The sequence below is a fragment of the Felis catus genome, chromosome B3, assembly GCF_018350175.1.
Source record: "Felis catus isolate Fca126 chromosome B3, F.catus_Fca126_mat1.0, whole genome shotgun sequence".
Lineage (NCBI taxonomy): Eukaryota > Metazoa > Chordata > Mammalia > Carnivora > Felidae > Felis > Felis catus.
In genome coordinates this window covers 145,552,367-145,568,630 of record NC_058373.1, presented here as the reverse complement: position 1 = coordinate 145,568,630, position 16,264 = coordinate 145,552,367, and the positions used below count along the sequence as shown (strand labels likewise).

At 67.2% G+C, this 16,264-nt stretch overlaps 1 protein-coding gene across 7 annotated transcripts in view; it reads right to left on the bottom strand.

Moving 5' to 3' along the window:
- Positions 1 to 3,772: 3,772 nt before the first annotated feature.
- The window catches only part of ASPG (asparaginase), a 28,772-nt gene continuing 16,280 nt past the window's right edge, over positions 3,773 to 16,264 (bottom strand). For 4 of the 7 annotated variants that reach the window (XM_045060612.1, XM_023256120.2, XM_019833705.3 and 1 more), the window contains 10 exons: positions 13,821 to 13,933; positions 11,409 to 11,591; positions 11,198 to 11,311; positions 10,547 to 10,663; positions 9,348 to 9,443; positions 8,938 to 9,101; positions 6,892 to 6,978; positions 4,898 to 4,997; positions 4,553 to 4,633; positions 3,773 to 4,299 (listed from right to left, as the gene is read on the bottom strand). In XM_045060612.1, the coding sequence (XP_044916547.1) occupies positions 4,288 to 4,299; positions 4,553 to 4,633; positions 4,898 to 4,997; positions 6,892 to 6,978; positions 8,938 to 9,101; positions 9,348 to 9,443; positions 10,547 to 10,663; positions 11,198 to 11,311; positions 11,409 to 11,591; positions 13,821 to 13,933 (1,067 nt within the window). In that variant the 3' untranslated portion in view covers positions 3,773 to 4,287. Of the gene's footprint in view, positions 4,300 to 4,552; positions 4,634 to 4,897; positions 4,998 to 6,891; positions 6,979 to 7,141; positions 7,323 to 8,937; positions 9,102 to 9,347; positions 9,444 to 10,546; positions 10,664 to 11,197; positions 11,312 to 11,408; positions 11,592 to 13,820; positions 13,934 to 16,264 lie in introns of those variants that run through there. The other 3 variants (XM_023256121.2, XR_006600034.1, XM_045060613.1) reach the window with 3 other exon arrangements.

Here is a 16,264-nt window from a genome sequence, read left to right as displayed (position 1 = left end):
GCCCGGCCGGGTGGCACCTGGCGTCCCCGGCTCCGCGCTGCGGGCCCGGGGACCACACCCGCTCCCTCCGGCCCGCCCCCTTCCCCCCCCTCCCCCTCCCCGGCACCCGGACTCGCCGCAGGGGGCGGAGGCCGCCACCGGCCCAGCTGGGGCGCGGGGCGGCCGGGCAGGTGAGGCCCCAGCCGGCAGCGGCCCGAGTGCGCTCCCCGTCGGGCGTGGGGAGGGGGGAGGGGGGAGGGCGCGGGCCGGACACGCCCATCCCTGCCCCTCTCACTTCAAAGGGAACTTCGTGGGAGGGGGGAACAAAGAGAAAGTGAAACTAGACGGAGGACCAGAGGGAGGGAAGGAACGCGCCCAGCCGGTTTCTGGTTCTCAGACCCTGGTTCTCAGAGAGTAAGGAGGACAGCCCGGGCCCCCCCCCCCCCAGCCCCCAGGGCCCGCGCTGGGAGCCCCGTGCTGCCCCCACCCCCCACCCGGGGCCACAGCCCACGCCATGCCCCCCTCCCCCCCAGCATGCGTCAGCACAGCCCCAGGCGCTCCGGCCCACTTAGTCACCTGGAGATGTTGGGGCCCGACCGGCAGCACCCTCGGGGGACTCTTGCAGGGAGCTGCCTGCTGCGGGCAAATGGGGGCTTGTGGGGGTCTAAGCTTTAGGAAAGAGAGAAAGTGTGGACGGAAGTAACCCGAAGTCCTCAGCCCTCATTTTGAGCCGCTGGTGTGGCCGCATGGGGGAGGGTGGCGGGGCTGAGTTCAGGGCGAGACACACACACACACACACACACACACACACACACAGCCCCAGGAGACCAGCGTCCTCTTGGCTCAGGGGCCCGAGTTGGTCCCAAGCCAGACGCCGCAGCCACCGAGTCACGATGGCCACTAGGCATTTTCAACAGCGCTGTTTGTGGTTTCGAGCCGTACCCCTGCAAGGGGGGTAGCGAAGGTTTTCCTCTGCCATGTTGCAGCTGGAGAAACGCTCACAGAGGGGCCGGGACTTCTCAGAGGCCAAACCGCTCTTGGTGGGGACCCAGTGCCCAGCACCGCGGCTGAGTGCAGGGCCTGAGCATCTGTGTTTGAGGTCAGGCACCAGGGCAGGGGTGGGGGATGGGATGGGGGGCACAGAGGCATGTGACCGAGGGGACCGAGCTTGGGAATTTCTCCCCGTCACCACCACTGCCATCACCACATGGGCCGGAAGAGCGCACCTCTGCGTCTCCAGCAACCGGGCGCAGCCCTGGTCCAGGGCAGACCCCTCCCCACACGCCCTTCCCCCCGCCCCCCCAATCCAGCAAAAGTGGGTCACTGTGTCCAGCACCAGACAGGACTGGTGACAGAAGGGTGACATTACAGGAACCTGTAGACCCCACTTGCAGCGGGAGATACTGAGGCGTGTCCCGAAAGGGAACGTCCTGCCCTGAAGAGAAATGAGTGGGGTGGCCTGGGGGCCCTGAGAAGTCTGGCTTTATGATGGAAAACACTGGGTAAACACAGATAGTGGCCTAAGTGAGAAACAGATGTTTCCCAGAGATAACCCTGGGATCCCGGTGATCTGAGATGGGCGGCTGGGAGCTGAGGCCTCTCCCAAAGCGAAATTAGTGGGTGTGAGCAACGCAGGTCTCCTCTTGGTGCCACCGCCGAGACCCGGTGGGGCTCAAGATGCCTCCCACGTCTATCCGGCACCAGCTCCCACAGCTCACCCCAGCCCCCGTGCCGGGTCCCCCGGGGGCGCCTTCAAGAGGTGAGGAGGCTGCCCCAGTGCCAGGCGGGTCCATAGCCCGGTGTGCCAACGTGCAGCCTGAGCGCAGGACCGGGCCTTAGTTTCTTCAGCTGTGAAAGGGGAGGGAAGAGAAGCCCGTGCCCTTCCGGCAGCATAGTGGGGACGTAATCAGCTAGCACGTGGCGGAAGGTGACCCTCCCCTGCCATCCCCGAGTGGCCACTCCAGCTCACACGGTGCATGTTGGGACCCAGGGGACAGGCCCTTTGCTGCCCTGTTGCTACTGGGTGATTGTCAGAGGAGCTGACTACAGATCCACACCGGCCTCTTCCCAGGGACACAAAATGGCCCTGAGGAAGTTTCCAGGCATGCGCCTGTGACTTTCCACAGCTTTCCGAGACACACACGCCCAGCCCGGGAGCCGCTCCTTGTGGGGCTCTGCGTCCCACAGCTGTGTGCAGGGGCCCAAGAACTGGGGGCCTGTCCCCACCACCTGCCCTCGGCCGGGGGAGGAACGTGCTGTTCCCTCTGCCTGGCTGGCAGAGGCCTCTCACCTGTCGTCAGTGAGCCACCTGGGGAAGAGCCAGGCCAACATGTGCTCTCCCTGGGACACCCAGGACAGCGGGAGCGTCCACACCGGCAGGTTAGGGGGACGCTTCGCCACTGCCAGGTGGGGGAGGGTGTGGCCCTCACGGCCTGGGGCTCCTCGGGGTCTGAGGGAAGGGCGGGGTGCCGAGGGCTGTGAGCAAGCAGGGCCCAAGGGACGGCTGCTTCCAGTGAGTTGCTGTGCCCTGGAGGCAGAGAAGACACGGAGGGGCGCTGCCCCAAGGGACCTGAGAGGCAGCCTCCCCCAGGCCTGTGTCCCACTGTCCCACCCCGCCCCCACCCCGGCAGCACAGCAGGTGCTCCTGACATCAAGCCCCCAGCTCCCTTCTTCCCCCACACCCCACTCTCGCGGCCTCCATCAGGGTGTGGGGCAAAGGCTCCTCGGGACCAGCCACGCTCAGGTGGTGTTACCTGGTTGTGCAAGGCCCGGGCACACCCGTGTCTGGGCGAGAATCTGGAAGGCCGCCAGCCAAGGTGCCAGCCCGGGCCTGGGAACCAGGCTGAGAAGCCTGGGGGTGCGGGTGGAGCCTCCCCCAGCCCGGCCCACCTGGGAGAGGCCCCAGCTGCACGGTGGGTGCCAAGGGCGAGCTCTTTGGGGTCACGCTTTTGCCCAGTATCTACAGGGCACATGCCCTCAGGCTGGGCCCAGCTCTCCCAAGCCCCCAACCCAGGGGCCAGACGGATGGACGGGCAGACGGGAATCCTCAAGTGGGCCTTTAAAGAGCTTCCAAGGTGGTGGAGAACCTGGATGGAAGTATCCCCTCCCCCCTCCCCCTTCTCCCCACCCCCATGCTCCTCATGCTCAGCAAGGACGGGTCAGGCCTGGGCCCGAGGGGGCCCTTGCCCCACTGGGCCGCTTATAATTGGACAGAGAACCAGCCAGGGGTCCAAACACCTGATTTCACTCCCAGCCGGGCCTCCCACGAGACTCGTGGCTGACCTCCGGCCCTGGAGGGCCACACCCACCTGCCCGAGGCGGCATGGTCACCCGGGCTGTGGCGACTAGGCGGCCAGGGCCGGCGCGGGTCACCCTCTCAGGCCTCCCTGGGCAGGGGCTGTGGGCACATTGGGCTGGACTGAACCTTGAGGAGCAGCCAGACAGACTGGGAGGGGCCGGGAGGACTAGAGAGACAGTTGGGTCGGTCCGGTCCGGTCGGTCCGCACAAGGGGAGTCGGGCAGAGGCAGGTATGAGTGGGGGCTGCTGGGAGCAGGGGCTTCAAGTGTCAAGAAGGAGAAGAAGCAGACAGACCGAGGAGATGGGGCAGAGGTTGTCTGGAGAAGTTGCAGCCTGAACAGTAATCTGGAGGAGGAGGCAGGACAGCGGGGGAGGGCCGGCCGGCGTCCCTCACCCCCGGGGGTGCTGAAGACACGGCCCTTTGACCCAGAGCCTGGGGCGCGACTCCCCACACACATACCCACAGTCCTGGGACCCAGAAGGACGCGCTGGAGCTGGGGTCTGGGGACCGAGGGAGGTCCCCAGAGAGACTTTATTGCCGCTCTGCCCGACCGAGACCTTTAGGTTGTGTGCAAAACAGAGTGGGGAGAGTCCCAGCGGTGGGGGTACGTCACAGAGTCGTGGGGTGGCATCCCTCCAGCAGGCCACAACAGGAAGGAATGGCTTGTTCCGCAGCAAGGCAGCTTCAGGTTAGACACCAGGCAGCACTGCCTGAAAACCGGAAGTCTCTTGAGATCTCTTCCCTGGGCACAGGCGGTGTGTGGGGGCAGGGCAGACGGACAAGTCCTTTCCCAGGGAGGGACCCAAGGACCTGAGCAAACCCAGCCAGACTTGAGAGTCTTCTGGAGGGCCAGATGACGGGGTGGGGGGATGGGGTGTGAGGTAGGAGGCAGGTGGGAGCCCCCCGCCCAGTGGAGTGGGGCAGGGTGGGCAGGACACGCAGTAGAGGGGTCTGAGGTCCCCTCCAGGCTCCAGGAACCTCTTGGCCATGGCCGGGGCCCTCCGGTGCGTCACAGAGTGGCCTGACAAGACAGAATACAGGAGGTGTGGGGTTGACCCTTCCTACGGGAAGCCCTCCCGGATTGCGCCCTTCAGCGCTTTTTTGGCTCCGCCTACACAGTGTGTGCCCCACCTACAGAAACAGCTCCACAGGCCTAAGTGACTTTGACCCACCTCAGCTTCCTCTGGCTCGGTCCCCAGGACTGGCCCTCAGACACAGGGGGCCACAGTCCAGCGGGGGAGCCTTCGGTCCTGTGTGGGGCAGAGGGAACTTACTGGGCCTGGGGCCTGGACAGCAGCCCCACCCTGGAGGTTCTGCAGAAAGGTCACCACTTCCAGGTTTCCAGCTGCTTCTGCCTACAGGAGGGTGCACGTGGGGGCGGGGCTGCCTCAGGGACACTGACCAGCAGCCTGGCCCCTGACCACCCACCTGGATGTCTTCCCTGGCTCTTCCCACCCACGCCCGTGACTCCTTGTCCCCACAGCTCCGGGGCCAGGGACCAGGAGAGCAGGAGTCTGGACATCGGGTGGGGGGAAGAGGGGGAGCCAGGGGAACGGTCAGGAAGTCTTCCTGGAGGAGGCGGCCTAGGAGAGGGCAGTGGGGGCACTGGTGGCACTCACAACAAGCAGGGCACTGCGCCCATCATAGCCTGGGCAAGCCAGGTCAGCCCCCGCCCGCCACCATGACTGCAGGCCTTCGAGGTCCGCCCTGGAAGCCAGCCTGGAAGAGGGAGCAGAGGAGGGGGTGCCGTCAGGACCCCAGGCGCCTTTACAAAGCCAGTCCCCAAACAGCTGACCCAGTGGCCAGGGCAGGAGGACAGCGGTGCGGGGCTCCCTGGGGGCCGGCCAGGGGCCTCCGGTCTGGTTTCACCCAGAGGGGGTGACTGTGGCTCAGGTGGAGGGCGCACGCAGGCGCACACTCACACAAGTGTGCATGCGCGTGCACACATGCCCCACGTGCATGCCAGTTTCATGTTTCACAACACCGCTCTCCCTGGGCGGGGTCCGCAGAGGCAGGAGGGAAGTCTGCGCAAGCCCAGTGGTGCAGGGAGACACGCGGGAGACCCTCGGGTGGCCTGGACCTGCGTGGCGGAGCAGGTGCCCACTGGGAGAGGGACCTGGGCCCACGTGCTCTGAAGAAGGAGGGGCCCTCGCCGGGGTCCTCCCCTCCATCCTCACCCTCCCGCCCCCCATCAGGGAAGCCCACTCCCCACCCGGGGGCCGAGCTGGAAAGGGACCGAACGCCAGGTGTGCTGGCCCAGGGCAGGGGGTGCTGCGGGGGGAGGCCTATCCCCCCAAGGGGCCTCAGTGACGCGCCCCTAGTTGGGAGACAGCAGCAGCCTCCACAGCGGCGCCGAGCTATTTCTGGGGTGAATCACGCTGGGTGGCAGCACCAGGCCCTCCCGGACCTGTCGCCAGCCTCCCACAGACTTGTCTCTCGGAAGGGCCCTCAAACGCAGCCAAGCAACTCAGGCTGGACAAGCCCACCGCCAGGTCCGGGACGCTCGGTTTCGCCACTTGTCAATGGAGCCATCAAGGCCCACCTGGCCGTGCAACCCTGAACCAAGTCACCCCAGACGTCCCTGCAGGGCCATGGCCAGCGGTTGTGAGCGGGGCCCTCCCTTGCTAGGTCCTAACAGACCCATCCCATCTGAGAGCTCACCTTGTCCCTGTCACCTGAGGAGGGCAGGGCCTGGGTTGTCCCCCCCCCCCACCGCCCCTAGGGACACAAGATCAGAGCAGGAGAGCCTGAGGCCGGGCTCAGACCCAGAGGGGCCTGTCCACCCCACCCCACATCTAGGACTGGGGCCCCCAGGGTCGAGGGGGTGGGGGAGGCACTGGCTGGTGGGGACAACAGGGCCAGAGCCTCGGGGCCTTCTTGTGAGCAGAGAGCTCACCCACGCCTCACTCCCGGCCGTTCAGCCAGAGACCCCACTGTCACCACCCACTCCCCAGGCTCGGGGGCTCCGACATTCAGGGCTGTGGACCTACGCTGCCTCCGACACCCCCAAACCTGGCTACCACCAGTGCCCCGGCCTGGGCTCCTGGACAAGCTTCTCCTGCCCTCTGCCTGTCTCTGTCCACTCCCCACCTGGGCTCTCAGACCCAGCCTGGGGAGCTGACAGGTGGCACCGAGTGACCCAGCGCCGGTGAGGCTATGACAGCAGCACCGCTGGGAGGGGGTGCCCGCGGACGCAGGAAGGAGCTGAGCTCGGCAGCCCTGGGCCTGGCCTGCACCCCGCCCACCACCAACACCCTCCCCGGAGACCTCCGGGGCCCCCGCTCCCCTGTGCCCAAGTATCCCCAGGCCTGCCTTGGTGTCACTCGGGGCACCTGTGAGGTCAGAGCCATGTTAGCGACTGGCTGCAGTGTGCCCGCGCTGGACAGCCACCAACCCCGTGGTTAGTTTACCAGTGACAGGGACTGGGTCCCACCACTGTGGGCCCGCACTGGAGCCCATCCATGGTGGGGGTGGGGGGGGGTGGGGATGGAGACTCATGAGACCTGTCACCCAGCCCAAAGGGGGATCAACCCCCCAACCCTCAGGGTGGGTCTCCTCTTCGGAAGCCCCCCACCCGGCCTACCAGCCCTCCCTGCATCCTCGCAGCCCTCACCTGCACAGCTCGGTCCCTGCGTCCTCTAGCTCCTGGGGGGACAGGCAGGCCCCAGCAGCCCGCAGTAGCCCAATGATATCCTGATGCCTGCCACGAGAGAGAGTGTGCTGACCACCCACCCGCCCAGGCAGCCTCTGCCCAAGCACGGCAGTGCCTCACCCACCCCCAGCCTGGGCCCCCAACCAGGGCCACTGCCCCCAGCCCCAGCCAGGGCCACCGCCCCCCGACCCCGACCCCGACCCCGGCCCCGGCCCCAGCCCCGGGCCAATGCAATGCCCTGCCACTCATCCAGGTACCTTCCCAGGACATCGAGGGGCTGCGGGGTGGGGCCAGGTCTGAGTCCCCCCCCATCGGGAGGGTCCGTCGGCCCTGACTGAGCAGCTCCTCCCCTTGCATCATGAGGCCCCTGCCATGGTCTCCCTCAGCCCGTCCTAAGGGCCCAACGCATCCCTGTGAATACCTGGGGATAGCCGGGCCCCGCTACACGCACCCGTCCCAGCCAGGGTTGCGCCTGGGGAAACTGAGTCAATCGGGCCTGCACTCTGCCCTTGGAGGTAGGGTGTCAGTGAGACACTAGGGGTAAATACGAACAGTAGGGACCCAGAGCAGGGCCCCAATGTCTGTGGGCTCCCCAAGGCCGACCGGCCTGGGCCAAGCCTGGAGACAGCCACTGGTTGTGCGTGGGACATGGGGGTGAGAGGCGGAGCAGGGCCAGGGCGGGGGCGTGGGGGGGGGCTGGGGCCACGGGCGGGCAAGGCAAAGGAACAGGGCGAGTGGAGGCTGGCTCTCACAGCAGAAGTGCTGACCAGGCCCCTTGCCCCACAGTGTCTGTGTCCTATAAATGGCACGGTCACCCCACTTTTAGGAAGCCTGGGGAGGAGGGTGGGGCCCCCCAGGCCTTGCCCTCCCCACCCTGAAGAGCCCTCTAGAGCACAACAGGTCTGGGAGCAAGGCCAGGAGAGTGAGGCCGGGAGACCGGTTTGGGGGGGCTGTTGTGCCAGGGGCGGGGGGCGGGGCAGGGACAGTGAGCTCATCACCATCCACCCACACCCAGCCGGATCGCCCTGGCCCCTCACCCCCATCCTGGGAACCCCCCGTGCCTCATGCTCACAAGAGTCTGGTAAAGAGGGTGCTACCCATCATTCCCCTCACCGAGGGTCACATGCCCACCCCAGGGCTCACACAGCTGGGGCACGCAGGACTTGACCTGGACAGTGTGGCGACCCCGGGCCCACACACCCTCAGCCTCTCTCCAGGAGGCTCACCAGCACTCCCCCCACACACCACAAAATAACCCAGGATCTGGCCGGCCAAGTGCCCATAGGGAGAAATCCCCAGGAGAAGCTAGGGGTCTGGGCTGGGGGGTCTGGGGACTGCTACAGACACCAGATAAAACAACAAAAGATGAAAAATGAGGGCTGTGACCCCTGCCCCCAGACACACACACACACACACACACACACACACACACACACACAGCCAGGCCAGGACCCCTCCCTTTAAAAAATCAGAGTTGTTGGGTGGGGCCAGCCTGGGGGACATCTTCCCTACCTTGCTGGCTGAGCCTGTCCCCCGAGGGCACCTGTGCCCATCCCAGCCTAACATCTGGCACTAAGCAGCCCGCTTTATGTCTACGACATGCACGTGCTGGGCCGGCGGCTTCTCCCCTTTCCCACCCTCCAGGCCCACAGGCGTGTGTGGATGACGGCAAATACGCATTCAACCCCTTGAGCTTTGTCCGTGAGCATTTTTCTTTCCTAGAAACTGCACCAGGGTCTTGCTGCGCCTGCCTGGCTGAGCTTAGAGGTCACCTCCTCCAGGAAGCCCTCCCTGACCACCCTGCCCATTCAGTCCTCCCTGTCTGGGCCCAAGCATGGTCCCTGCTAGTACCTGCCAGGCTTGGGGGGGGGGGGTGTAGGGAGGGGGCAGCAAGGTTCCAGGAAGCAGGTGTCGTCAGCTCTGCCGGGGAAGCTGTGTCACCACAGGCAACAGGGCAGCCCTGTCTAAGCCAGCTGTGCCCAGGTCCGCCCCACACGGCCCAGGTACCTGCCCTTCACCGCCAGCAGCAGCGGGCTCAGTCCATCCTCATCCCGGGCGCTCACACCCACCCCTCTCTGCAGCAGCATGGTGACCACCTCGGGGTGGCCTCCCCGGGCAGCCGCGTGCAGAGGGGTCTGACCGTTAAAGTTCTCTTGGCTCAGGTCACTGCCCTGGGTGAGGCAAGGGCACGTCACCCACTGAGGGGGCGCTGGGCAGGGGCGGGGAGGGGACGGGAGGGGCGGGGTGCACCCCGGGAGTGGGGCCCGGCACGGCCACCGGCACTCCCTGTAGCGGCAGTAAGGTCCCACCGGCTGGCTGCCCAGCGCGGCAGAGCAGGGCCCCAGGGAAAGGCGGCCCTGCGTCCCCCGGGGCCCGGCGTGGTGGGGCTGGTCCCTGAGGCGGTGGGGGGGCCTCACCAGCTCCACAAGTGCCTGCAGCACGTCCAGGTCGCCCGCATGGGCCGCAGCACAGGCCAGGCCAGGCGTCAGAGCTTCCCGCACCGCATCGGCCTCCTGGGTAGAGGACAGCGGCACCCTGGGACCTCGCCTCTCCCTGGAAAGGAAGGCCCTACTCCACACGTGGGCAGAGCTCCTTCAGGCTGCCTGCCCCCAGCGCCGGGAATGCTGTGGGGCATCTAGGGGCTCCCCAGGACGCCAGAGGGCCGGGAAGCCCAGCAGAGACCCCGCAGGCAGCCTCACACCCAGCCCAGCACCCTCGGCAGGGCCCGACCACAAAGCGACCGTATCTCTCGAGCTATTAAGCCCGACACAGCCGCCCTGGTGACAGGCCACACACACCCGGGCCTCTGACCACGGCCTGCCCTGGGCAAGTGGCAGTGAGCACGGCCAGAGCTGTCCATCACAGACCCACCCACCCCCACTCTGAGAGGGGAAACTGTCACATGCGGGGTGACCCCGGGTTGCAGTGCTGCTGTCCGTGAGCTCCCATGCCAGGCCTGGACATCTCGGGCAGAGCGGGGTGTGAGGTGGGGCACCAGGAGGCCCCCAGCACCCCTGTGGGTCTGACCCGGCCTGAACCCCAAACTCTAGACCCGGAAGTATGAGCTCAGCTCCCCTGCCCCTTCCAGGTCCAGGCCCCCGGGCTGGGAAGGTGAAGAGGAGCTTCAAGGTGCTGTACCCGACAGGTGCGGCTGTGGGGCCTGGGCCCCGGTGCTCAGAGCCCAGCCAACCCCGCAGCAGGCGCCGCCACTGTCCAGCACCCAGGACAGCGCGCCCGCCTTGACTCAGGCCTGCGGCTTCTCAGTCAGCCCTGCACCCGGGGCCAGCGCGGGCCGTCAGCAGGCCCGGTCCAGCCGAGCTTGGCCCCACTGGGTGATGGGGCCACGTTTTACCCACCATCCACATGTCACCAAGACTCCGCTAAACCGTCCCGGCCCCTTCCCACGGGCAGCTCCTTGCCTGAATCCTCGCAAATCCTCCCCACCGCGGACCCCAGCCCTCCACCTGGGTCCCAAACCACACCATGCCTGGTGGTTTTCTGCTCATGTGCTGGCATGATGGGGGCCACGGCTGGTGCCTGGCATATCCAGAGGCGACCCGCAGCTCAGGCCCCCATGTCACACCCCTCCCCCCCCCACACACACACTGGCCAATACCTGGCTCAGACTGAGGAGCTGGGCGACCCCCCGGCCCAGCGTGCTACAAGTCAGCGAGGGCTGGTGCTCGTCCCCCGCGGGCAGCGTCACCTCCCCCCGGAGGTCCCTGGCCAGCAGCTGGAGGAGGAGAACACAGAGAGCCAGGAATGCCCTGTGGCAGGCAGACCACTGGCCCAGGCACCCCTGGGGCACGCGGCGAGGGCTGTCCTGGGCCTGCAACTCCTCAGTCCAGGCTGTATCCCTTAGGCCTGAGCTCGACCCCAGCCAGGTCCCCACGGGCCGACCCCACCCTCCATTCCATTAGCTCAGGGTCTCCCAAGGACCCCATCCCCCACCCCCTGCACCATGGCCTCCACCCAGGTTGGCTGTGTCTGAGGTCCCCCTGGGAAGGGTGGGGGACGAGGGGGTGTCCTGGGAGCGGTTTGAGGAGCCTTGGCCAGACCGAGGCTCCCCGAGAGAGTGGAAGAACGCGTTGTCTGGGCTTGGGGTTGGCAAGGGGTGGAGGGAGCCCAGGCCTCAGAGCTGGTGTTTCCCCGCCACGGGGAGGCCCCGCATCCCTGCCCCCTCCCGACCCAGGCACACAACAGCCCTGACACGGGTCCCCATGCCCCCCAGCCCAGGGGGGAACTGTGCCCAAAGCCGAGGGTACACCTGTTTCCTGCTGTCCAGGCTCAGCCCCGGCTGGCCCAGCACGTAGGACAGCTTGGCCATGGCAGCTTCCGACGTCATGTCAAAGCCGGAGACGATGCCGGCTCCCGCCACGGCCTGCGGGGAAGGGGGCACGAGCAGGAAGGGGGGTGCCACTCGCCCTGTGCCCTCGGGCCCATCCCCTCCCCCTCCAGCCCTCCATCCCCGTCCCCACCATGCCGGCTGCGTAGCCAGAGGTCACGGTGCCCTGAAGGCAGTGTGTGCAGTTGACGATGAGGAGCCCTCGCTCGGTGGCGGCCCGGAACTCCCGCAGCAGGTCCGGCTTGGTGGGCCCGTTCCCGCAGCCGAACGTCTCCATGACGACGCCCCTCAGGGGGGGCTGCAGGAAGGCCCGAACCTGCGGGGCCGGGAAGGGACGGGGACGGCCTTGGCCTCTTGCTCCGGCAACAGGAGCCCACAGGCTTGTCCTGCACCTTCGGCTATGGCAGGGACGTCCGGGCTCTGAGCAGGCCACACGGAGAGCCATGAGGGTCTGCTCCCCACCACGCCCTCCCAAGGAAAGGCCTTGTCCCCCGTAAGTGTTTAAGGCTGCGGGTGGTGCGGCGACAATCCGAACGCCCCCTCCAGCGCGCCCCCAGCCTCGCCAACCCTCTATCCAACCCCTTATACCTGAAACATAGCAGGGGCTGCTCCCAGCAAGCCTGTGCCCTGCAGCTAAACACACATGCAGGGCCCCCAACGAGCCCCCCGCACTTCCTGCTTGGCCGCCAGGCTCCACTCAGAAGACGGCGGGCGGGACCTGGGGTCCACCTCACACATGGACGGTCCCCCTGAAGGCCCGGCTGCAGGAACACAGGTTCCCCAGCCCAGCACTGCCCCGTGCTGGGCGCTGGTAAGTGTGGCCCAGACGACCATATCCGTGTCTGAATCTGCCATGCAGGTGGGAACACAAGCGCTGAGCCACTGGCCTGGGGACAGTACTTCTGTGCAAGCATCCACTCCTCTGGCTGTGTCCCCCGTCAGAGCCCTGACCCCTCATCAGAAAGGCTGAGTCCAGCTCCCTCTGCTTCTCCAGGTAGAGGTCAGAGGTGACTGCACCCTGTCCCTGGTAGACACCGGGGATGGGGAGGCGACGCCCTGAGATGCACCGCAGGAAGCAGGCCCCGCCCTGACGGCCCAGCTGCCCCCAGCAAGCAAAGCCCCCAGGGCCCTTTCCCCTGCACAAGCCTCGCCCCGCTTTGTGGGGTGGGGGCAGGGCTGGGGAGCCAGCTCCATGGCCCTTCATTCCCCCAGCTATGGTGAGTTCTAGGAATTTCAGAGGCCCAGCACGATTCTCCCTGAAGCGTCCTGTGTGGCTCAGCCCCATTCAACCTGGCAGCCTCGGACAGTGACACACAGACACTACAAATGTGAGACCCACCCAGGCCCGCAACTGTCCCCTGGTGACAGTCCCTCACGTGGGCCCCCCCGCCCCCGCACTCCCCGCAGGTCCAGCCCGACCGCCAGTGTCAGCTCCTGGGACAGCCCTCGTTTTCGAGACCAACCGTTGGAGGAGCAGGCTCCAGCCCAGGGAGGCCACGAGGCCCAGCCCCAGGGCCTCGAACTGCCTCCTACTCTGAGGGTCTCTGCCCTTCAGAGGGGCCTGGGGAGAAAGGACCGTCGAGGACCCTCAGGCTACGGGTGACACAGAGCACAGCGGTGGCAGGACGGCGGGGGGCACATACACGGGGCCGGGCCCCGCTTCTGGTTGTAGGACAGGGGTCCTGGTGCGCGTGGCCTGCACACCCTGGCTCCCCGCAAGAGCTTCCAGCACCATCTCTGGTCCAGTCTCGGGGAGGCCACCTGAGCTACAAGCCCCCCCCCCCATCTTTCCTACCGGATCTTTCACAGCACTGAATACATGTCCCACGTACTGTGGGACGCTGTCCTAGGCCAGGCCCGGGACCAGCACGGGGGACACATGGTGGGAAGACCACCCCGTCTGTCCCCAGTGCCTCTGAGGGGGTCAGGTACCGGTTCACAGACTGTGAGCGACCCAGAGCCCAGGGCACTAGCACCCACCAGGCCACCCTGTGTGCGGGAACGTACCCGCGAAGCCGCATCTGCCCACGGTGCCCGGCTGGTCACAGCACTGAGCCCAGTACCCACACCCCGGCTCGTGGCCCTGCGATGCCCAGAGGTACCTTCAGCTCAGACACCCTATGGGACGGGCCACGTGGCATCTGAGCCCAATTCACAAGGCAGGCCGCAGTCAGGCGCCGTGTCTACCCCAGTGGCAGCTGGTGGCCGAGGGGTCATGAGCAGGGAGCACACGGAGGATGGGGCAGAGCCACCACAGAAGGAGCAGTCTTAGGGCCACGCCCCCCGCGGCCCTGCAGGAACCCGGGCCACGAGTCCACAGGCATCCACGCGGTCAAGCCCGCGTTGCAAATGAGGGAAGACCGGGCCCCGAAGCCCCAGCGGAAGAGGCAAGGGAGGGGTGCAGGTCTCGGGGACACGTGCAGCTTCAGCACGCCAAGGGGCCTGCGTGCCCGGGCCCGCGGCGGGGTGGGGGACGGGAAGGGGCGGGGCAGGACACAGGATGCGGGGGAGTGCGGAGGGCGCGCAGGGCTGGGCGGGTCCCTACCAGGGCAGCGGGGATCCCGGGGTAGAGACGCAGCAGCCCCACGTCACGCTCCACGCTGCTGTGCACCACCAGCCGCTCCTTCCCTCGGACCTTCCGCACCAGCTCCCGGTTGACTGTGAGGGCAGAGGTACACGTGTGGCACCGCTGGGCCACCGGACAGCCGACACCCCCGCACGCACTCGGCCCCAGCAACGCCCACGGTGCGTTCAGCCCCTCAGGCCCTCCGTGTTGCCCGGCCTCGCTCTGGGTGTCTCCAGAGCCCCGGCCCTCTCGCCGCCACCCTGCCCTGCCCTGCCCCCCCTCCCGAGGCAACTCCTGCCGGCCCTCAGCTCACTGTTAGGTCGGGTGCAGCCCCAGCCTGTGCCGGCTCTGCAGTGGCTCGGAGTCCGGGGCACAAAGGAGGGCACCCCCCCCCCCCCCCCCCCCCCCCCCCCCCCCCCCCCCCCCCGGGAACGGAGGCTGCCTGAGTCTGGCAGGGAAGGTGGAGGAGAGGCGTTCCAGGCAGGGGGAACGCGTGCGCAAAGGCCAGGAAGCACAACAGACATGACAGAGCTGACGAACCAGAAACGGTTTGTTGTCCCAGACGCCAGGAGGAGTCGGGCCCGGTCCTCTGACCAGCCAGCCTCACCTGTGCCTCTCTGGGCACCCACCTCGCCCACAGCTCAGCGAGTCAAGGAAGGAAGGAATGGGTGAACCAGTGAACGAGTCTTCTGGGCCCCCCACCTTTGGGGACAGAGAGCCTCCATCTGAGGCCCAACGCCCCAGGCCCCGTGGAAAGTGGGGGGCAGATATTCGCGGTCCGTGCCCCTTTCACCCACCACACAGAGGAGCTGCCCAGAAGGCCCGTCTCCCTGCCGGTCCGAAGTCACTGCTCTGCCAGGACCAAGCTGGCAGATGCCTCCCAAACCCGGGGGGGAAAGGGAGGGGCTGGGCAGCAGGCCCAGCCTTTGAGCCCTCAGGAGCCCCACACCCAGCACCGGACCCCGTTCTCTCCAGTCCTCGGCACAAGACAGCGCGATCTGGGCGGAGGCGTCGATGCCCACTGGCACGGACTGTGATTACGGCCTCTCTGAGGTAGCAGGCATCACGGAGACGCCCGAGTCCAGCACAGGGAAACCGAGGCCCAGAGTGGGCAAGGGCCACCCGGGCTGCTCATCCAGTCAGGTGCGGAGCCAGGACGAGAATGGCGGGAGGGGCGCGCCCAGGACCCTGGCCCAGGGCCCCTCCCTACGCCCCCGTCCGCGTGGGGGTGTAAGCCTGCACGCCTGCTGCTGTTTCCACCAGACCAATTCATGTGTGATAATAAACCAGGGAACATTCCGGACACATGCTGCCCTCTCCCGATGCGTCAAAGGGGGTGTGGGGGGATGGGCAGCGGGAGGGGGCCCGCGGCATCAATCAGCAGTGAGAGACGCCCTTTAATTTAGGGCCGAGCGCCCCAGCTGGACGAGCAGATAAGCTGGTGGGGGGGTAGGAGCGCTGCCACCGCCCAGGAGTTATGGCTGCAAAGGGGGCTTTACGGAGACAAAGAGCCCACGCCCCCTCCCTGCACGGCTGGACCATGCCCGCAAGAGCCCGCGGGGCCCAAGTCCTTCTTCCCCCAGCGGAGCCGAGGGAGGAGGGCGGGGTGGTATCCACGTAGCATGAGGGGCACCGTGACAGTGCCACCTCGCCACGCAGACCTCTGACAGTCCCCCCCGCACAGGAGGGCCCTGGGCTCTGCTGTCCCCGCAGCTGGTGGCAGGGTCACCACCACACGCCCCTCTTGACCCCCAAGCCCTGCCTGTAATGGCCTCACAGAGGGAAGTAAAAACACAAGCGAAAGTCCAGGCTGGGCTGGGGGGTCGTCCTCCAGCTCCCCAACAGGAGGGGGGGGTAGCCCCTGACAGCCCAGGCGTCATCGGCCCCCCCCCGCCCCCCCGCCCCCCCCGGCAGTCCTGCCTGCCACATCCTGGGCAGAACCTGGTGTTTCCCAACACCGGCTGCCGGAACGGGCCCGGGGCAGGTGGGGGCAGAGGCTCTCACGCTCTGCACGGGCACCCTGGCCAGCGGGAAACAATCTTGGCGGGGTCATGGGCCTGGGGCGCCGGGGTGGCCTCTGCCCTGCGCCCACCAGGCTTCCAGGCCGGGCCTGCCTCAGCGTGCTCCGTGCCCTGAGGCCTGCCTGGGCCTGGTGCAGCACAGACAGAGCCCTGCCGTCCCGGGTGAAGTCCTCCAGGCCTGCCGGCAGGGTGCGTCCCGGAAGTCCCCCTCCTGAGCCCCAGATGAAGTGTGACTCAGTCCCCAGCAGGGAGCCGGGCCTGCAGAGCGGGCGGCCCACTCCTGGTGCCCATGCCTTCCTTCCCCAGCTGGCCAGCACGGGGGCAGGAGGGGCTGAGCACCGCCACCCACCGCGGCCAGGAAGCTGATCTGTCCTCCAGCACCAGTATGCGTGCCACCTCCTC